Here is a 21,854-nt window from a genome sequence, read left to right as displayed (position 1 = left end):
CAGGAAGGATGCAGGTCATTGAGAGGACGCAAACTCTTCATCTCGTTCTCTTGTCTTTCCTCTCCCTCTTTCCAGGGGACCCTGCGTCCCACTCTCCTGCGAGCCTGGGCTTTCAGCCCTGCCCCCACACTGCCGTGCACACTGTGACTGCAGGCTGCTTTCTGCCCCTCCAGCCACCCCGACTGGCCATTTCCGTGGTGAGGCGCGTGCCAGGGGCCTCTGCCCAGTGCCCTTTCGGTCCCTCTGGCTCCTGGCTGTTCTCTTCGGCCCCCCATCTCTCCATTGGCCTGTCCCTGACCCCTTCCCTGACCTTCCTTCTACCTCGGACTTCAGGAGGAAGGCCTTGTTCTGAGCTGGGAGTTGGTCTCTCCTCCTAGCCCTGCCACTCACTCCAGACTCTTCTGTCCCCTGGCGTGGCACGTCTTCACGTTGCTGCGAGCCACCTTCTCTCGGGATGTCCGAGTCCCTCTCCCGCCTTACGGTCTCTCCCTACCAGGACTGCCGGGTTGGTTGGTTCCCCTCTCAGAGCTTCTCTTGTTGCCATTGGTTTCTGGACCTGCGGCCTGTGTCCCAGCATTGCCCGGATGTTGTCTTCCTGGCACAGTGTTGCCTGCCTAGGAGCTTGTCCTCCTTAGCCTGTGGCCTTGTGTGCTCACTGTGCTGCCTCCAGGCTGTCCCCACCTCCCCTGTGCGTGCACGCCTGTGGGGCTGCTGCCTGTTGTTGCCACCCACCAGCCTGCCTTCACACGCACCCTCCCCTGTTCACACAGACCCAGCCTGCCCGTAGACATCCCTTTCTGTGTGAACATGGCTCGTACATGCCTTTCTCTGGACGCCTTACACTCTCACACTTTTTTTCTGGGCTTGGCTCACTGGCTTTCAGGCACTTCCCTCAACCCTGAGTTGGTGCTCAAGGGCAAGCCTGTCTCCTCATCAGCTCAGCCTCCCCGGTAGGCCCTGCCTGCACGGCAGTGTTCTCAGTGCCTGGTCGTGGGTTGATGTGAAATTCGGTGCTGCTGTGTACCTGTAATCCCAGCAGCCTTTGGGAGGCTGAGGCACAGGAGTTACAATTTTGAGTCCCCCCTGTGCGATTTAGTGAAACCCTACCTCCAAATACAAAAGGCCAAGGGTATAGCTAGGGAAGAAGGCCCTGGATTCACTCTCCAGTGCCACTAAACAGATGGATGGGGTTCTGAGGGTGGAGCCAGGCTGACTGGCATGTGCGAGGCCGTGGATTTGGTACTCGGAACCGCCAAGAACAAACAAAACTCCTGCATTCTAAGTTGCTATTTTTTATAACAAAAGAATTAAGACCATTATTTCCATTGAGTGAAGGAAAACCTAAAAGAGAGTATTTTGAGAACAGTCCTCTGTAACTGGGAATTTAATATATAAGGTAATTTTAATAGGAATTGATGAGAATAATAGGTTTACGTCAGCTGGCTAATGTAGCATGTTGGTTGAAAGCTTGCTCTTTGGTCATTAAATCTTTGAGCCCCTCTCCCTGAAGGAGGGAGATGTTTGTGTCTGCTCCATGGAGCTATATGCATTTGGTGAATGAATAAAACATTGTGGTGTGTGCCGTGGCCACCCTGTCTCTGGAGAGGCAGTCGAAGGCAGCTTGCGCAGGAGCTGCTCTGACGTGGGGCTGGGAGCTCTGTAGCAAAACCCTTTTGAGAGTGTTTCAGTAGCTCAGATAGGATATGTTGAACCCCTTCCCTGGAAGGGTCGTGGTGGGTCATAGGGCCACAGAATGGATGAGGCATGGCCTTCCCAGAAGGGCTCATCGGTGTGGAGGAGAGGGTGAGGGCTAGAGAAAGGAGAGGCTAGGGCAAGTTGGTTCTGCGGGAGCCTCTCTCAGGTACTTCTCCAGGACGGCGAGGGACGGTGTCCTGGGTTCTGGGGTTCCAGGGCGTCTGGATGGGGCCCTGGCCACCAGGCAGCTGCTCACCTGGTCAGGACGCTGTGCTCAGGAGACCAGAGAGGGCTGTGGCCTGGCTTTGACCCTGGTCTGCCCCCACTCCTGCTTCTGGGGGCAGCAGGGCCACACCTCCGTAGTGCTGGTCTCTGCCTTTCTATTGAAGAGCCTCGGAGCTAGGGATATGGGCACAATACTAAGCGGGCTCAGTCATGTGCCGTCAGGCTTGGCGGTCACCTCCACACGTCCATCCGAATCTCGTTTTTTTCCTGTTTCAGAGTAATTAGCCACTGTGTGGAAAGGACTGTCTGAGGCTGTGCTCCTCTGGGATTGTTGGGAAAGGAATTAGGCGGGACTCTGAAGCAGGACCTTATTTCATATGAAGTGGGCAGATGGGCTTGGGCAAGCCGTCTGAGAGCTTCCCCTTTTCTTTCCTCAGGGGAAAGTGGAAGTGGAAGCTGGGAAAGAAGGCATGAAGTTTGAAGCGAGCGCTTTCTCATACTACGGTGTGATGGCCCTCACAGCCTCCCCAGGTGAGTCTGCGCCGGCCGGCAGAGGTCCTGCCCTCCCATGACCAGCGCCCTGCCCGCCGACCTCTCTGTCTGCGTTTCACTCCTCGCTGATGCGCGTCGCGTATTCCGAGACTGCAGTGCTGAGCACGTCCCTCCTCGAGTCTTGCTGAGCGCACCTGTGTCCTCCGGTGCCACACCAGGACGGAGCTCCACAAGCCCTGCGGCGGCCTCACGCTCCTGAGTCCTGTCCTTGAAGGCGACCCCTGTCGTCATGGACGCTGTGGCACTGACGGTCAGGCTGTGCCTGGCTCTCCCTCGTGGTGCACGGGTGGTCTGCGGTGACGCTCAGCAGTGAGGGGCGGCTTCCTGCTCAGCGTCTGTTCGCCGTGTGGCCTGCACCCGGAGCATGTGTGTGCAGTCTGTGCACACGTGCTGTGCCTCTGCAGCCTCCGTGACACTGGGCGGCGGCTCCTGGGGGCCGGCCGGCCACTCCGCTTGCTCTGGGCCAGGGCCCCACAGCTCGCAGGCCTTCCGAGGCCTTCCCGCGGTCCGGAGAGGAGAAGCTGTCCGCAGGTTTCCATTCACCTCTTCCTTGTTATCTGCGGCCCAGTGCTGCTCTCCCAGGCCAGACAGTGGCAGGCAGGGTTGCCAGCACGGGCAAGTGTGCCTGGGCGTGGTCCAAGTTTTGTGAGCACAAGATGCCAGCAGGCTGCCCCTGTCCTAGGAGGAGTGTTGGCATGGGTCCCGGCTGCCACCTTCCCGTGGGTGTGGGACTGGACCCACTTCTGCCTCGCGTCTTTCCAAGCACCTGCGCTCACCTGCATGCTGGCAGGAGCAGGCCTGGAAGGTAGATGGAGGTGTTGGAGTGCCACCTTGTGGCCAAAATACCAAGTGACACGCTGTGCTGGGACACTGGCACAGCCTGTCCTGAAAAGAAAGGCTGGTGCTTCTGAAAACCAGTCTGAAAAGGGACAGATGGGCTGTGCCTCCAAACAAGATGTCCTGTGCCCCTCCACTGTACTCAGCAGATTGGTGTCCTCACCTGTGTGCAGGTTTTGGAATCCCAGGGGTGCACTGTCTCATTGTCAGCGGTTCCTGTCGCCCCAGGACCCTTCTGTACCCGGTCGGGGAGTCTGGTGAGCTTGGAGATGCCTGTCCATCAGAGGAGGAGGGCACTTCGCAGCCGGTGCAGGTCGCGTCTCACGTGGCTCGGTAGTGAGGGGCCCTGGGTCTGCTCCTTCCCACAGGGCAGACCGTTCTCCCCTAGCGTTAGGACAGGCGGCAGTGCCACTCAACACGAATGCGGCATATGCTTTAAAACGTAGAGGAAAGCTGTTAAGTGTAACCATTTTTGGCAACCAAACTCAAACTAGCCCTAGGTTAGCGGAATTGGGTCTGTAAGGTGGTTTTGAAAAGAAAGAAGAGTAAATTGTGTACTTGTACTGGTTACTGTTTCTTTAAACCTAAACATTAGCTCCAGCATCCTGGCCCTTAGTTGAAGGCCAGGTCCCATTCATAAAGGAAGCGAAGAGGGGCCTTCACTGGGAAACCTTTTTGGCCACCAGAGGCTCCTCGCCTAGTTTGGAGCAACCAAGAAGGGGGATGCTCGTGAACAGCATGTCATTTATTCCAAAGCCCCTTGTTGTACTTGACCTTACAGCTAAGATCTGGACTTCATGTATTTACAGGAAGACAGGGAGGCGCAGTTAGTGCAGGCCACTGCCCTATGAGGTGGGTGCCTGTTTCCGTTTACCAAAGCCCCTGTGGGGGGTGAAACCCAGCGTCCCGGGTTCAGCAGATGCACCTGGGAAGTGCGTGTGCCTGGGGCTGTCGCTCAGGGTCCAGCCAGCAGTGATAAATGTGACCTTGGTCAGCCATTCTCAGGAAACTGGGGCATAATATTCTTAACTCCCTGTTCTCAGTTTTGAAATTTGAGATAATTCTAAGGAAATTCCAAACATCAGGTCGAAATGACAAGCAAGACCGGGTATACAGAGGCATTGGATAGCAAGTTGCCTGCCCGCAAGAGGAGTGCTGTGGGCGCACAGGGCAGGTGTGCTGGGTGTGGCTGGGTCTGGAGGAGTTGAGTGCTCCCTTTGGCCTGGCTGTTTGTGACCAGGCCTTGATGATACTCTGTTTTGGCTCTCTCAGCCCCGGTCCGGCATTACTGGATTAGAGATTTCTAGGCTGGAGAAGCCACCATGTGGCTGAGATTTCTCCTGGTGACGGCTCCCTCCAGTCCTCTTTCTGGAAAGTAGCCAGGTGTGCTCCTTTTCTAATGCCACGCCGCCTCCAGATCTCTGGGATTGGTGCTCATATATAGGTGGAACAGGTATCCACTCCTGTCCCTGGTTACAGAGATAGCCTTTCGTGCCTGTTGACACAGTCTCATCCTGTTTTTCTCCGTTTTTCAGTTCCTTTGTCCCTGTCTCGTACCTTTGTTGTCAGCAGAACAGAGTTGTTAGCAGCAGGCTCTCCAGGTAATTCTGCATGTTTCCTTTTCATAATTCTCCCAATTGCTTACCCTTGACCTCTAGAAAGCCCAGCTGGCCATGCCTGCCCCCTCTGTTAATTCCCAAGACCGTAAGGTTCTCTGATTTGCTGGTGAGCTATCTGGGGATGCACAAGCCAGGGCAGCTGCAGAGAGCGCTGCTGGTGCCCAGAACCTGCGCAGTGACCAGGACAGCAGGAAGGCGAGGCAGTTGCAGAACATGCGTGGTCCCTACCCATCCATGTCTGGGGCTCCAGCCCTGCGTCACGTGGGTGGTAGTGCGGAGTTCACAGGCATCCTGGGGGCCTCAGAACCCAAGGGGAGAACCTGCTCATCTTCAGTAGAACGCATTCAGCCACAACTGAAAGACTGGAAACTTTTTTTTAGCAAGCAGGGAACCCACCCCTCCGCAGAGGCCGACTACCGTGCTGCTTCTGTGGCCCTTTGTCCAGCGGCATGCGAGCAGGCACGTGTGTCCCTGCTCTCCGTTGGGCAGGTGTCCTGCTGGTTCGAAATTAGTACAGTGCACATTCCTACCAGCTCCTGATTATTTCCCTGCAGGAGACTTTGGCTGGGTCCAACCCTTAAAAAGAAAGGGAACGGCTTAATCTTTCTTTAATTAAAATCACTGGGCTCTCCTATTGGGTAACAACTTTTCTGTATTATTTTGTCCGCACAGTTTATATTTTAAACCTGAGTGACGAAAGTTGCATTCCATAACCCACTTTGGGCAAAATGCTCCAGTGCGGCTGCTTGATGGAGGCAGCAGTCCTTGTCTCAGAAGGGAGCGGAGGTCTGTCCCTCAGCCTTTTGTGTGGAAGCGGGAGTACTGGGGGAACCTGATCCAGAGCTGTGTAAATCGGACTGGCCGTGGAGTGCGTCTGTGCGCGTTGTGCTTATGCCCCATTGCTTTCCTCGCCATTGTACTTGCTTGTCTGCCACCTCTTTATTCTTGGGTGGTGTTTAGTTTTTTTGAGACAGGGTCTCATAACGCAGTCCAAGCTAGCCTTGAACTCACTGTGTAGCCCAGGCTGGCCTCAGACTTTCAGCAGTTTTTTTCTGCCTCAGCCTCCCGAGCACTGAGATTATAGGCGTGCACCACCACTCCCGCTTCTGCTACTTATTTATGATGTTCCAGATCTGAAGTAGAGGACTTTTGGCAGAAGCCCTTAGAAAGGTCATTTTTATTTTGATTTTGCTGTAAAATTAGATTTCTTACTTCTGCTCACTGCCCCGATCCAGTAATAGAAAAGTCCACCTTGCGGTCCTGGCCTGCAGGCTGCTGGACGAGCTGCCTGGTAGACAGGGCTCAGCTGAACTGGCAGCTTCCATGCTCTCCTAGTGGGGGCATGCCACTGTGCTGCCCCACTATGGCCGCGAGGAAAGGGTCCGAGACAGGACAGACAGCAAGTCAAGGTGGTCACCAGAAGAAGAATCGCAGTGCTGAGAGCCAGTGGTGGGCCCAGCATTCCTCGTAATTGCTGGCATCCAACTCTGCCATGTACACTCGGAGACAAAACCTGACCCCTGCCTTTGTTTCCCGACTGAGGTCCTCTAGGTCTCTGTGGGCTGCCCGGAATGGCCAGGATGTGCGTGCTGCAGGGCGTGTCTGCCCTCAAGCGCGTAGGAGGCTGTCACTGTTGCCATGGCTGAATTGGGGCTGAGCAGCAGCTCACTGGCCCATCGGGCCCTGGAAAGCAAGAGAGCTGCTGGGTCCATCCTGTGAGGAAAGGCTCAGTCCTGAGAAAGGGTGCACGGGGAGGTCAGAGTGGAGGCTGCAGGAAGGAACAGGAAAATGGTAATGGTGTGATGTGGTATGTCACTGTGCACATTTCACACACAAGGATTTTGGATTTTAGCAAAGTCGGTCACCTGCTCAGAGTTCTTTTTGCTGAGAAATCACTAATGTGCCTTGTTCTCTTGGAAGATGGGAGGATGCAGCAGGAGGCGCTGCTGGCCTGAATTTAACTCTAATAGTGGAAAACTAGCTCAAGACATGACAAGTGCAGGCACAAACTCGGTGGTGGCCTCCTCTGAGAGCCCTGCAGCCAAGTCAGGGCTGAGGGGTTGCCGTCGCTTGAGAGCAACAGAGGGGAAGAGTCCCAGGAGAACAGAGCTCTCTTCAGAATCCTAAGGTCTGTTGCAGCAAGAGGAGGGCAGGCCAAGGTGGCAGCTTTTGATCGGCCCCGTGACACTTTCTGATGGCTGAAGGACAGGGCCAGCTGTGGACGGGTGCTCACGGGAGTGTATGCCAGGGACAGCCACTCTCAAATGGGAGAATGGGTCCCCTCCACTCTGACACCATGCAGGCGCCCAGTTCACATCTGTGCAAGAGTCGCTTAGAAAAACAAACAAGGAAGAAGCCCTGGCGTGGGTTATTGATGAAATTTACATTAAAAATCACAGCACTCCTCCTCTCAGAGTGGGGCACTTAACACTCATCTGCATCTCCTTTGTTCCTTTTTTTCTCCTTGGTGATACTGGGGATTGAACCCGGGGCCTCACACTGAGTTCCACCTCCAGTCCTTTTTTAAATTTTGAGACAGGGTCTCAAGTCACTGAGCTACCCATGCTGGGCTCAGCCTTGCTAGCCTCCAGCCTCAGCCTCCCAGAGAGTGAGATTATAGGCGTGCATCACCACACCCAGTTTTAGCTGATCTTAATGAAAGGAGGCCATCCACACCCCACTGAAGGATCCCACGGCCCTGAGCTATCTGGGCCGGGCTTGTTAGGGGCCTGGCCCCATCTGGCATTCTCAGATGCCGAGTTCCCCAGCTGCCCGAGGGGTTACGGTGTCGGAGTGGTCTGAGCAGGCAGGAGGGTTTTGTTCTCTTTAAGGTGAGCGTCTGAGCTTTGCTTCTGCTTCTGGCGCTGAGGAGGAGCTGACTTTGGGCCAAGGGACCCACATCGTCTCACAGCCGTGCGGCCCGCTTCACAGGTGCTGTCTCCTTGCAGGTGAGAATAAGTCACCCCCGCGCCCGTGCGGCCTGAATCACTCGGAGTCCCTCAGTCGTGGTGAGCGGCTCGACGCGGTGACGCCGACGCTGGGCAGCAGCAATAACCAGCTCAACTCCTCCTTCCTGCAAGTCTACATCCCCGACTACTCGGTGCGGGCCCTCTCGGACCTGCAGTTCGTCAAGGTGAGCGGGCGGGGCCTGGGAGCGCACTTCCGGCCCAGACGGGCCACTTCCGGGAGGGTGGGGTGGGGGCTTGGTTCCTTCCTTCTGCTGTGGGGAAAGGTTCTCTTAGGTCTGAAACAGACCTCTTTGGAGATCAGGCCCGTTTTAACTGGTACAAACCGGTCTTGATTTTCCAGTGTCTGAAAAATGTTTTCAGTACCTGGAGTCTTAATCCAGCTCCACCACTGAGCAACCTCCCCAGCCTTTGTTATTTTGAGACAGGGTCTCGCTATATATGTATGTATGTAGTGATACTAGGGTCAAACCCCGGGTCCTCTCTGAGCTACATCCCCAGCCTTTTAAAACTGTCTGTCTTTCTAGGAACAGGGTCTTGCTATGTAGTTCAGGCTGGCCTTGAACGTGCTATTTGGCCGAAGCTGGCGTCAAATTGCCTCAGTCTCTCAAAGGGCTGGGATGACAGGACTGCGCCACCAAGCCTGGCTTTTTTGTTGTTGTTGTTTTGTTTTTTTGGTACCGGGGATCGAATTTGGGACCCTGCGATTGCAAGGCAGACGCCTTCTGGAACCACTGAGCTAAATAAATCCCCGGCTCTGGCTTTTATGTTTCAAGATAAGGTCTTTCTAAATTGCCTGGGCTCAACTTGCAGTCCTGCGTCAGCCTCTTCCGTACCTGAGATTACATGCCTGGCTATCTGTGAAATTTAAGGTGAAATTTGGAAATGGGTTACATTAGTAAGATTTGACTTGTACGTCTGAGTCAATTTGGACTTGAGAGTGGCGCGCACCTGTAGTCCCAGGAGTCAGAGGCGGGGGATCTCTTGAGCTCAGGAATTTGAGGGCAGCTGGGGCATCTTAACAAGACCCCGTCTCAAAGAAAAGAGCATGGCTAGTTTGTACTCCAGGATGGCTTTTCACGTAGAGCACTGCGGGGCGAGGGCTTTGATGTGTGGGCCCAGAGGGAGAGGGCCTGACTGTGCCCCTTGGTTTGTGTCGGCCCCAGATCTCCAGGCAGCAATACCAAAATGCCTTGATGGCATCGCGCATGGACAAAACCCCTCCGTCGTCGGACGGTGAGAACGCTAAGATCGAATTGACTCTCACGGAGCTGCACGACGGCTTGCCGGACGAGACAGCCAACCTGCTCACCGAGCAGAACTGCGTGGTGCACGGCAAGGCCAACCACAGCCTGCACGGGGAGGGCGCCATCTAGGCCGGCGGTGTGGGCCGACCCGCGTCCACGACCTTCTGAGACCAAAGACTTTGTCCCTTCCCGGAAGCGCGGAGCAAGGAGGGAGGCGTGCGAGGCCGAGGGACGGTGCCGGAGACCGGAGATGACTTCCACCCAAATAGAATCACGTTTATTTTTTCAGCTGTACCTTTATCATTACTCATTCTCCTCCCTCAATGTGCATGAAGCTGAAAATTGTCGCGATTTATTTTTCCAAGAGATCATGTTTTTTAAAAGTGTCTTTTGCAGAGTTGTAAGTGGTTCTCTCTCAACTCTGCTGTGCTTTGTGACGTGAACCCTGAGCGGATGGACTCGGGCGCCTTCCTCTGCCCGCAGTTGCTGCTGCGAACTTGAGGACGGTGAGGGGGACCCAGGGTCGTGCCGTGGGGGGGGCCGCTGAGTTGTGTCATCTTGCAATTTGGTTTAACTGCGTCCCTTTCCCTCAGGGAGGGTTATTTGCTTGGGAATGTGAATTTTGCTCCCACCGTAAGCAATTTTTATCACCAAAATGAATGTTAATGAATTTTAAGCTCATGGTTTATCATTGGCAAGAGGCAAGTTGACTGCACCCTGCCATTCCTGGCCACCCTGGCCCCTGACGCCCCTTCCTATGACCGTGGGTGGGGGCCACGCTGCTGCCCAGTGTAGGCAGCCAGCAGATGGGGTGCCTTTCTAGACCCACCTTTCTAAGGAGGGAACTTTGGGGATCGCCAGGCCCAGGTCCAGCTGTGTTCCCTGCCTTTCAGGCCGGCTCAGCTTGGCCCCAGACGGGGACTCAGAAACCATATGTGTGCTGTGGCCGCGTCATGTGTCTGTCCTCTTTTCATACCAAATTCACCATGTGTTTTGACGTTAATGTCGCAGGTGTCCTTGTGTGACTGAATTGTTGACTGGATTACCTGGGTGTCGGGTGTTATCTGGAGGCCTTGTGCATCTCGCTGGCAGCTCTCACCTGCTGAGAGTTCCCGTCACCTGCCTGCAGGGATTGTCCCTGCCCACTGTGCCACCACTGGCAGAGAAGAGTTTCTGCCTGTGTGTGGGCCCTGGGCTCAGCAGTTCTGGGGCGTGACATGTTGGGCTGGCTTTCTGCTGAGCAGTGGGACAGCCCTGGAGTGTCTTCCTCCGGCCGGGCTGTGTCCCCATCCGGCACTGCGGGAAGGAGCCCCCCTGTGGCATGACCTTAGTGGAACCCCACGTCAGCTCCCCCCTTTAAAGTGCACCCAGCTGAACACAGCACCGGCGTGCCACATGTACGATGTCGAGTGCCCCTGCGCGGTGAGCCTGGGCCTGCCGGGCATGATTCCCCCCCACACACTGCCACCTCGTGTGGAGGCCGGGCCCAGGGCCTGGAGGAGCAGCCGCCTTGCTGCACTGGGTCTGCGGGTCCTGTGTGGGTGCCTTGGGCGAGAGTCTGTGGGGCACAGAGGCAGTGCCAAGCCGAGCCTTCCCTGCCATCACCCGCTGAGGGAGGTGGCTTCTGGCCGAGTCCTCAGGAGCTAGCAGGGTGGCTCTGCGGGGGCTCCCGAAGCGCACCATGTTTGAACTCTTCTGTTAACTTATGGCTCTTTACCTTTGACGATTCATACTGTTTTATAACTACACGGCATCCAGGACTAGGTCCTGCCTGGTCCCTGGCAGAACAGATGTCAACATCTTCCCGTCATACAAGGCCCCAGCTGAGTGACAGCTTCTTCCTCCAGCCTCACTGGCCCTCCGTGCTGGGCCGCGCTTTTCTGGGCTGGAGGAGCTGGGTCTTGGCTGTGAAGGCCCAGCCACTGTACAGCAAAGCCAGGGGCTCAGACGAGGCAAGACAGCAGGTAGCTGGGATCTTGGTGTGGCGACTCTGGCTGGGTGCTCCTCCCCTCGGGCTGCTGTCTGGCTGTGCAGGGGCTGTGGGTGTTGAGCTGGGGAGACGGCTGCCGCCAGGGCTTCACCTCCTCCCAGTGGTTTCTCTCAGTCCACTGCCCTGGCACTCTGAAGGCACCACCGGAACTGGATTCCTAGTATCTGAATGTTCCCGGACACTTTGCCTTCTCTGTAGACAAGGCTTTTTCCTCCTGTCTTAGCGGTTCCTTCCTTTCATTGTTCTGTATTTATCAGGCAAGTCCAAAATCATATATTTAAAAACTCTTGGGAAAACAGAACCCTATGATTTGTGCGTGGATACTGGGAATCGAGTCAACTAGCTTAAACCTTGGTTCTTAAATAATTTGAAAAGATGCCACAGGCAAGTGGGCTCATCCTCCTGCCTCTCCTCGCTCCCTGCAAGCTCAGTGTGTGTGGACACAGGCATAGCTGCTCCCTGGCAGGAGTGGGCATTTGCTACTGCTGTCTCATGGCATTTCGAGGAACTTGTGCAAATCAGTAAGTGTGAAATGCAGAGCACTAACGTGAATGGATTTAACCTGCTAACCCCATTCCATGCAGTTAAGGGACCAGCTTCTCCAAGTCTAGGAAGATAACGGTAGACTGGAAGAGAAACCCATTTTCCCCAGGAAGTGGAAGAACAGGATTTTGAGCTAAGTAGGGACCTTACACTCCTGTTCTCAAATTCTGGAGGCGCTCTTTGTTGAGCCTAGGTTCTGGCTAGGAAAAACACTGCTGGCCCTGACATCTTGTGAAGGCCCAGGCCCAGGGAGTGAGGTCTCCCCAGAACTCTGATCCCAGGCAGATGACTCCCCAACAGTGGTGCGGGAAGGTGCTGCCCTCCCTGGGCCTCACACATGGCACCGCGGGACCTGAGGCCCCTGCTCGTGTTCTGGACGCTGGCGAGGGAGCCGGCAGCCCTTTCCTGACTGAGGAGACTGGCTGTCCCCTGGGCTCTCTGTGCCTCCCTTCTGGGCTGCAGTGCTTCTGCCCTGTAAGGGTAACTGGGCGGGTTGTTGGTGAACCCAGAGCTAGGAAGGACTTAAGAGTTGAATACGAAAGTAGACTTGGGATTCTGAGGCTTTTCTGATACAGACTTAACAAAAGTGATCTACTCAGTGGACTTTCATACCTCAGGGCTGTGTTAACTTCTGTTTGAGTGAGCTGACGAGAGAGAGGTCTGGAAGTGTCAGGGGTGTGAGGTTCACCACCTCCCTCTGAGGTTGAGTGGCGCTGAGACCCGGCACACTGATAAAGCACTGTCCTTCATGGCGGTGACAAGTAGGTCTTCCCTCAGGAGCTGCCTACTTTCTGCCTGCAGCCAGTGCTTACTTGCAAGTTTTTCCTCTGCAGCTTCCTTTATCTGAAATCTCCCATTCCAGATTCTCTGGTCAGCTGTGGGACAAGAGGAGATGGTGTTCACAACTACTGCAGAGTGGAAGCAGCCTTTCTCCCACTGCCTCAGCTGGGGACCTCTGTTGCTTACAGTCCGACCGGCTTAGTTCAAGTAACCTTCCCCTGATGCAGAACCACTATCATTGCAACCAGACACATCTTAAGCTTGTTTTGATGGGGAGTTCCAAGTGGTACTTTAAACATGGAACCAGAGGCCTTAGTGGCAAGAGTCAAGTTGTAGGTGTTTCTGTTCGAAGCTTTACACAGATCCGGTACACACAGCAAGAAAGCTTTGCACACACAGACGCGTGTTCAGGAGTCAGTGCCCACTGAGACCAGGTACATGTTGGATGGCTGACCGGGGGTGTTGTCTTGCTTCACCTGGGGGTACCTTCTGGTGTTTGCCCATATGATCAAGGTGGTTTCCTTCACTTGGGAAGATACATCCCGAAGAGAACTATCACGTGGGTCTGATGGTCTTCGGTGATCTGCCCTCTTTCTTGGAGCCTCAGGCCCTTTGAGTATCACAAACAGCTGGTGTCCCAGCCCTCAGAGCAGAGGGAAGTGGGGAAGGTGAGGTCTTACGCTTCTCACTCCCCAGAGTAACCCCCCTCCCTAACTTCTGATTCATTACTTTCTACGTCTGATGTCTGGAAGGTGGAGTGTATCAGTCCATTGACTTGTTTTTGCAGTCCTTTAATTTCACAAATGTATATGCTTTATTTTATATTATTTATTATGTACATATGCCTCTACTGTTAGTCCATCGTCTGTAACTAAAGCCCCTCATCCATGGACCCTAGGGTTCTCTTGTCCCTTAAGTTGGGTGAGAAGGCAATGGTTTGTTGTTTTGTTAAAAAACACATTGCTGCTCTTAAGTTGGCCCTACCATCCCAGCCCCTTCTATTGGGTCCACCTCTTCTGGAGAGCCAGGTCTCCTACCTTGTGGCAGGGGCTCGCAAGTCCCCCCATGAAGTCCTGAGGGAGGTGCCTTTGGGGGCTGGTCTCCTCCTGTGCAGTGGTACAGCATGGCTGAGACACAGCCTCTTTCCCCTCTCCCTCCCACCTCCCAAGACAGGTTAATTGCCTGGCTGCACAGTGACGGCCTCTACCTACACCCTGGATTGCAGAATCCATCTCTAGACTGGAAGCCCATGGGCTGTCCCTATGCCTTGCCTTGGCTTGAGACCCAGTGCCAACATTGCCTTGGCCCTCCCGTAAACCCCTGCTCCGTGTCTTTGTCCTCCTCAGCCTTTAGCCACTGTCATGGTGTACACTTCATGCCTTGAGCAGTGACGGTTTTCTGAGCACAGCACTCAGAAAGGTATGAAGTGAAATAAGCACAAGTCAAGTGTATAGGGTTCAAGTGCTGATTGTCATAATGCATTTTATAATTCAAATGATGTTGTAGATTTACAATCTATTTATTTTGTACCAATTTATTTGTAAATTTTGTGATTGTTTAAAAAAGGTTTTTGTTTATTTCTATTATTCTATTTAGATAAATGATTTTCTGTTCACCCTTCTAGACGTGTGTTCCCTCCTTCCCCTTTCATCTGTACAACACGTCATGCCATCTTGTCCAGTCTTGGCTTCTGCCCAACTGCATGACTACCTACTGCTGGGGAAGCTGGAGTGGAGCTCAGCAAGGTTGCACAGCAGGGCATCTCTGGACAAGACATTGTCTCGTGTTGACAGAGAAATGGCTGCAAGTTCAGTGCCAGGTTGACTGATACAAGCCACCTCTGGGGGATGTGGGTCGGTTCCCCATCAGTTAACCCTTAGGTTTGGATACTTATGTGAGTATGCAGCCAGCTTGCCTAGACACTGGCTGCTCGGCCACCCGCAGTGTACAATTCAGCTGGGCAAATGACCACACTTGTATTTTCCTAGACAAGCTTCATGCAGGCCTTTCTTGGGCTCTTGCAAGCAAGAATAGCTTTGTTAGGTCTTCCCGCATCACAGCTCTAAGGTGGGAGTCGGCATGGATGGGTCACCTGAGAATTAAACACTGGGTGTGTGTGGAACATGTTCAGATGCTTGGGAGGACCCTGTGGAAGCCCCCAGCAATCCATTTATGATCCTCATCGCTACTTGAGGTCTTCTGTCCCTCATCCTGTGGACATGGCTGTCCCTTCAGGTCTTCCCGTTGGGCTTCAGGGCCCCTCTGATCCATTCCTAGGCCATATTCTTTCTGGAATCCTTTTCTCCCCCTCCTGATTTTATCTGACATTTGAAAGATGGTCATGCTCTGAGAATTGAGACTTCTCGACTCATCTTGTGTAGTTCCCCACTGTATTTAACCATGCCATTGGCACTCCACTTTCCTTACCCGTCCTGTGGATGGGAACATTTGTGAAGACCTGTCCACAAGATTAGCCCTGCAGCACTGACCTACCCACCATCTCGCCTCCCCAGTTGCTGCCCATTTCCTGGGAGTAGCAGGAGGTGTCCCAGTGAAGTGCTGTCCTCCTGCGAGCCTCTCTGCTTTCCTGCCAGCAGGACAAATACTCATCAGTCTTACAGAGAAAGTGAGAAATACAAGCTGACCTTTTTATAGCCTGGAACTGATTTGTGGAACTTTTATAAAAATTTCTGAGGGTAAATAGTCTGATTTCTTATTAAAGCCCAAAGTTGGATCAGATGGCTAATAAACTCTTTGGCTTTCTTTGTATGACTGCTGCTGCTTCTCTCCACGGGCCTCATACGTGTGTTCCTTTCAGCAAGTCCCAGGATGAAGCGAGGGTCGGAGGATGCTTTTTGTTATTGTGATGGCAAGCTGTCTCCCCAGCAGATGACTGAGGCCTGAGGATGCCAGGATCCTGTCGGACGTGCCCTTCCCACTGGGGAGTTAGTGCCTGTGAAGTGTCCGACAGTAGGCTGCACAGCTCTCGCTGAGCCAACTCTGCTCAAGTTAGACTTTAGAAACATAGAGTTACTTGCTTGAAAATACCCATACCCACAAGTCAAAGGTTACCTCTGGTGAGGAGCCCCTTTAAAGAGACTAGATATTTAATACATACTTCTCCACGTTGGGAGGGTTTGCTTGGCAAATCCTCTTCCCAAGCATCTCGGAACTTGAGACTTGGAAGGCCCACTAGTCTGTCCATGGGAGGAACGTGCACCCTACTGCCTAGGCCCATGTGTGCAAAGGGTGACCTCGCCCAGTCTCTCTTCAGGCATCCACAGCCGTCAGGAAGCCCTTGGTGGGACAGCACAGCATTTGGGGACGTATCTCTGCATTTGCTGCATGAAGCAATCTACTCATCTGCTCTTTAGTAAAACAACCAAGGTACTGAATCTTATTTTGCATTAAGAAATATAAAGAGGCCAAATTCAAAACTGATTATTTTAAATTGGAAAATACAGGTTACTTATAAGCAAGTTTGAGATGAAAACATGTACGAGCTCAGGTAGGAAGTTTTCTGTGAAAGCTCTACAGAGGAACTTAACTTCCCAACCGTCGTGTCCTGATGGGAACGAGAAATACACCAGTGACTCCACTGTGTGACGTCACAAATACGCACCTGCACAAACTAAGACTAGGCAAGGCTCACAGGCCTGCCTTGCTGCACGAGGGCTGCTGCCGAGACGTTGCTTTGCAGCATATGGTTGCCTTGGGTTCTGAAACAACTTACCTTTTTAAGACTGCTGTAGACTTGGGATGTAGTTTAACAAGGAAAAATGGTTGAAAACAGCAAATTTTTTGTGTAACTCATTTTAGATGATTTGCTTGCAGAATCTAGATCTGGTGCAGTGGGAGACCCGTGTGAGGTGCTGGTGGAGTTGTCTGATGGGACAGTGTTAGCCACTCGAAGTCACTGAGTCTGCTTTCTGGCTGCCACATGTGTATGCCAGCCCTTTGCCTTGCAGTTTTGAACGCGGGTCTTCCATCCCAGCACCACCAAGGAGCTCCATGTGAAGTCTGTTCTCAGGACCTCTAAAGGTTGTCTATTGCTTGAAATTATTCCATTTGAGGACAAAATTGAAAAGCTGGAAATTCTAGTCACCAAGGAAGAATGTCATGAGAAACGTAAGTAATGCAACCTAAACTAAACCAAGGGAGGAATTAGGATCTTAATGGTATGGCAGTAGCTAGGTCATAGTTACCATTTTTCCCACTATCAAAGAGAGGTTAAATAGTTTCCGTAACATGGAATGTGGACAAAGTCTGTACCCTAATACAGACTTAAATATGCAGAATTGTTTGTTTCAGGCTATTTGTGGTGACTAAGCAGAGTATTTCAAAATGCCCAGGCAGCCTTGGAAAATTGAGGGCTTTAAAGTTGTTGACAAAATATTTCTTAAACAAACAAATCTGATTTAGAAATATCTAAACATGGACAAAGTACTTTTAAATCTGACATGCAACTGCAATGTGGCTTTTCTAAGTGGTTTATTAAAAACAATGCTAACATGACTTAAGGGTTTGTAGCTTGTTATTAGAATTCTATTAAAAATCATTTCTGGGGCCAGGGATTTGGCTCAGTGGTTCTACCACCTGAGTTCCATCCCTGGTACAAAAAAAGAAAATCACTTCTGAAAGCATCTCAGAAAGGGTAGCTTGAAGAGCTTGCTTGGTTATTTTATATTTCAACAGAGCTGCACAAGGAAATCTTAGGTCTCAAGCACAATACTAAAACTTTCCTGGCCTCAAAAATGATTTCTGAAATATACTACCCGAGCTCTAACCAATCCATGTGCAATGCTGGGCAGGTCTCCCATGGAGACCCAGCTGGAGCTGAGCCTGCTGTGCCTCTGACCTAGTCCAGTGCAGTAACGGGCCCCAGTGCAGTTCTCCTAGCTCTCAGGAAGGGGTGCTTGACAGTCTACAAAGCCTTTAAGTGCTGTTTTCGTAACACCTAGGAAATTTTTCTCAGAGCTGAAGATGTGTCTTCTCATGACCGCACCCCCCCCCAAATTTTATTTTCAAAAGAGGAAGAGTAGCTGGGCATGATGGTGCACATCTGTAATCCCAGCACTCGCGACGCTGAGGCAGGAGGATCACTGTGAGTTCGAGACCAGCCTGGGCTACATAGTGAGTTCCAGGTCAGTCTCAACTGCATAGTGAGACCCTGTCTCAAAAAAACAAACAACCAAGAGTATATGTTTTAAGTTTAGCTTCCTTAATTATTGAAAGTGGAGAGAAACTACCAAGTCATGATGGGAAAAGCCCAGCCATAGCTGTTCCAGTGCCCGGGAGAAACATCATTCCCTGGGACACGTGCTCAGTGCGCAGCACCGCACTGCTCTCTGGCCCCATATGGGTCCCAGCTCCAGTACTGTTCTGTGAACTGAACAAAGATGGGAGTCTTATTCCACCATGTGCTGCTTTCTACTTCTCAAGTGTATCTAGTGAGTCATCTCACTGTGGAGAAGTATCTGACTAGTAAGTTGGCGTATGAATACCTAAGTATGAAAAGTAGTGATCACCTTCGTCTTTGCTCTATAAAGGAAAATATTTGTAAATATACTACTGTAAGGTACGTGAGTTACAAGCCATTTAAAAATTTAGGACTGAAAAAATGTAAGATTGTCAAAGTGGGCAACATCTTCACTTGAGTGATGAAAGTTAGTGACTGGGGTGACAAACTCTGAAATGGGTAGCATCTCATTATTGCTTGCAAAAGCACTTCTAGCCTGCTCTTAACAGAGCGCCTATTCCTCAGATGCCAGTCAGAACGTAATTTCTTGCCATGAGTTATGTACAGCCAGGCGTAGGCAGTATGGACAGTACTTAAGTACTAATCTGTGTCTGTTACCTCTAAAAATGACTTTTTTAAAAATCTGATTTTAGGGGACAGGGATTTATCTCAGTAGTTCCTCTGCCTGCCTCACAAGTGCAAGGTCCCGAGTTCAATTCCCATAACTCCCCCCAAATCAAATCTCACTTCAGTCTTGTGCCAAAACACTTTGTGAAAAAATTCTCAAGTCTATGAAGCACTGCAGATATAATCGTGTTAGACTGTATCAATTCTTGATTACTTTCTTTTAACCAAAAGAGATGTGGGCATGTTTAGCATTTTTGGAAAATGTTTATGTCCCTTAAAATGTTAAACGTGTCACTAAACCAAACCTAAACCTACTTGAAGACCAGTTGGCTACTTGGTTGTGCTATAGAAGGGGTCAAAGTCAGTATTAGAAATACTACACTTTACTGCCTTCTAGAGCAGCTGGTCTTACCTTCCCGCTGATCGCTGGCAGTAAGAATGTAAGAAAACGTTTCAGAGCAACTCCAACACTGGCAAGGAGCCCCTCCTAACGCCCTCACTTGGCGCTGAGTCATTCTTGTTCAAAGCAAGAAGTGACTCCACTTGGGATTCCAAAGTGAGCTTATTCGCACTGGTTGTGCCTTTTGCTGTAATAGTAAGGGTCTGGCTTACAGCAAATGGCCTCTTATCCTGTGCCCAACGCAAGGGAGATTGGAACTGGGTAGCAGGAACTGGAATTGTAGCCAGGTTCACTTTACGCAGTTGTGCAGTTGAGGCTTGCTCTTCCCTTTTCTGGAAGTTTGCTCCGGTCTTCTTTCAACTATGAGAAAAACGTTTTTAGATAACAAACATCTGTGCTATCACAACCTAGGAAAGTGTAAAAAGGATGGGTTTTTTGCTTCAAGATAGACTCCTTGCAGTCCGGCCGGTTTGGCACTGCAGCAGAAAAGGCATTTGACAGAGCCACAGCCTTGCCAGAGTCAATGAGAATATTCGACGGCTTATGAGAAGAAATTTGACTTCAGCAGAAACCACACTGGATAATGAAAACAATGTATTTCTCCACTGGTATACGACATTGTGTAAAGCACTGAAAAGGCTGGGTTCCGGAGTAACAGCACAATCTGAAACCAGCATTTGTGGGTCCTCGTTGCTCCACGGCCCAGCCCCAGCCACCCCAGCACATCCAGACACGTGCCGATGACGACTGAGACTGGAAAACGGCCACAGGCCATGTGGGGCCACCTGGGTGCACGCCGACCCGCCCAGCCTTACTTTCTTCCAGTGGACTCCGCTGCAACTGTGAACCACTCCACAAAAACAACACAGATACATGAACTAAAACAACGGTCTCTATGATTAGCTGTTTTAAAGTCTTGACAAACTTTCCAGATGTACCTCTGGTGGGGCCCCCACCCTCCCTGGGAGAACCTAAACAAGGGCAGCCTTTGCTCTGTGAGTTCTGCCAGTGCTCGATTAGGGTGGCCAGTTGTGGGCTCTGCTCCTCATTCTTCCTCCTCCTCATCATCGTCTTCATCGTGGCAGTGTGTGATTTCTTGGGGGGCCAGGGGGAAGAGGTTAGGGGGTTTAATCTCGCTGATGGACCTTGTGAGCTGGTGCCGCTTGTAGTCTGTGTCCTTGAAATCCACAGATGTGCGGTTCCGGGTGGCGAGGGGCGACTCTATCTCATTGATATCCACGTGTGTGTGTTCCACCGTGGACTCGTGAGGCATCTGGAACAAAGCCAGGGATCGGGAGGCAGGCAGAGCGAAGTAACCCTTATCACTCCTCCCACATCCGAACTTTTCTCCTTTGAGAGCCACACAAAATTCTTTCCTTCCCTCCCTCTGGTTACCGGGGATCAAACTCACGGCCTTGTGCTTGCAAGGCAGGTGCAGTGGCACTGAGCTACATCCCCAGCCCCACAATGCTATCTTCACAGACCTACTGCCTAACGCTGCCTTTCTTCCTATGCCTAAAACAAAGTGGTGAGGCAGAAGAGAGTGGTCCTAACTTTCTATTCCATAGCCAGTGCTGAAACAGATTGGTATCAACACAGAAATTTTTTACAGCCACATTTCTTTTAATCAGTAGTGACAAAGAGGGTATTCTCCAGTCAGTGTAACATGATAGACTTCAGGGACTAAAGTTCTAGCCTGTAAACTTCTATCGTGGTCATATTTTTTCAAAGATCCCCTGTGCCATGACATAACCTATTCACAGGCTCTGTGGCATCCTACAAAACCGCACTGCAGATTGTGATCTTAGTGTCGATTTTTTATTACTATTACTACTGCAGTACTGGGAGTTAAACATAATCAGGGGCACTTTCTTACTGAGCTGCATCCCCACCTCCTGAGATGGGTCTTGCTAAGTTGCTCAGGCTGGCCTTGAGCTTCCCCAATAGCTGGGGTTATAGGCGTGGGCCCCAGCCCCGGGCTGCGCACTGCTCACCAGGACGTGGGCGGCTCTGAAGAGGTAACTGAACGGGTAGTACAGCAGGTTGATGAAAGAGGCAGCATAGAGGTCCGCATAGCGCATCACTTGACTGGCGAAGAGCGTCTGCCGGGAGCCACTGCGAAACAGGCTCCCCATCATCCCATAGCACATATCCATGTCGTGTGTGACTTTCTACAACACAAAACAGTTCTCAGCCCAATGCACACACTTAATGGGCACCAGCTATGTGCTACTCCCTCTATAAAATCAGAAATACGGAAATCGTGTCAATAATTGGTTTTCCAAGCTTCCTCCCAGATCCTGTGTAGATACCTTAATACGTCTCTGGATGGAACTAATGTCTGGGCGCTCATTACTACTGCTGTCAAGGTGCCTGGAGACAAGAGGAAAACCCGTGAGAATTGCCAGTGTTTCTGAAATCTGTATGACTCCTGAAGAGATACACAATTTTTAGGGAAGAAATTTTCTGGAATTGGGAAACTTACTTGTAGAGTTCAGCCAAGAAAATATCCAAGCTCTGAAGTTCTTCAAAAAGTGCTAGTTGAGGTTCAGAAAGGAAAGAAAAATGTTTTACATAAATCAAATTTTAAGACACATAGTTTACAAATATGGCTGAGCGCTAAAATGCTGCGTGCAGGTGTATAAATGACCTTTTCCTCCTCCAGGAAAACCCGCTGGCACCCTTAGTAGAGTCTGGCAGCAGATGAACACCACAATTCCTCTCTCAGTGCCTCCCCACTTCCACCCCCAATACTCAGCCCCCACTGGCCACAACTTCCCCTTCCGGTTGCATGCTCATTCTGAGCTTGCAAAATGCTCGCTGCTACCGTGTCTCAAGTTCAGTCAGCAAAGCAATTGTTGATAATCCCATTTTTAGATGAAGGACTGAGGATCAGGTGACTTCCCCAGAGTTGCAAGCCCAGGAACTAGTAGAGCCAATCAACTGGATCCCTAAAACTTCAAGATGGAAAGCTGAAGATGTGGGTAAGGGGCTAGCTGGAAAAACTGACAATACAGACAGCAGTAATAGCAACAGCCAGCATATACTGCAGGATTTCCAACCAGTATTTATAACAAATTTCTTTCTATCTACCATCTTTAAGGGAACTGAGGAAAGTCACTGAAATCCTTTGC

General features: G+C 51.5%; 2 protein-coding genes across 5 annotated transcripts in view; one reads left to right on the top strand and one right to left on the bottom strand.

The window, feature by feature from the left end:
• Cnnm2 (cyclin and CBS domain divalent metal cation transport mediator 2) overlaps positions 1 to 15,212 on the top strand; it is a 142,952-nt gene extending 127,740 nt beyond the window's left edge. The window contains exons 5-8 of one of the 2 annotated variants that reach the window (XM_033761447.1): positions 2,358 to 2,451; positions 4,845 to 4,910; positions 7,877 to 8,061; positions 9,061 to 15,212. In XM_033761447.1, coding sequence (XP_033617338.1) covers positions 2,358 to 2,451; positions 4,845 to 4,910; positions 7,877 to 8,061; positions 9,061 to 9,270 — 555 coding nt within the window. In that variant the 3' untranslated portion in view covers positions 9,271 to 15,212. The remainder of the gene's footprint in view (positions 1 to 2,357; positions 2,452 to 4,844; positions 4,911 to 7,876; positions 8,062 to 9,060) is intronic. The other variant, XM_033761448.1, reaches the window with a different exon arrangement.
• Positions 15,213 to 17,638: 2,426 nt separating this feature from the next.
• Positions 17,639 to 21,854, bottom strand: part of Nt5c2 (5'-nucleotidase, cytosolic II) — a 91,902-nt gene continuing 87,686 nt past the window's right edge. For 2 of the 3 annotated variants that reach the window (XM_019207791.2, XM_033761446.1), the window contains 4 exons: positions 21,206 to 21,257; positions 21,033 to 21,093; positions 20,715 to 20,891; positions 17,639 to 19,993 (listed from right to left, as the gene is read on the bottom strand). In XM_019207791.2, coding sequence (XP_019063336.2) covers positions 19,766 to 19,993; positions 20,715 to 20,891; positions 21,033 to 21,093; positions 21,206 to 21,257 — 518 coding nt within the window. In that variant the 3' untranslated portion in view covers positions 17,639 to 19,765. The remainder of the gene's footprint in view (positions 19,994 to 20,714; positions 20,892 to 21,032; positions 21,094 to 21,205; positions 21,258 to 21,854) is intronic. The other variant, XM_010626448.3, reaches the window with a different exon arrangement.

This window comes from Fukomys damarensis, unplaced genomic scaffold, assembly GCF_012274545.1.
Source record: "Fukomys damarensis isolate Sample0158 unplaced genomic scaffold, DMR_v1.0_HiC HiC_scaffold_8, whole genome shotgun sequence".
NCBI lineage: Eukaryota > Metazoa > Chordata > Mammalia > Rodentia > Bathyergidae > Fukomys > Fukomys damarensis.
This window is presented reverse-complemented; position numbering and strand designations above follow the sequence as displayed.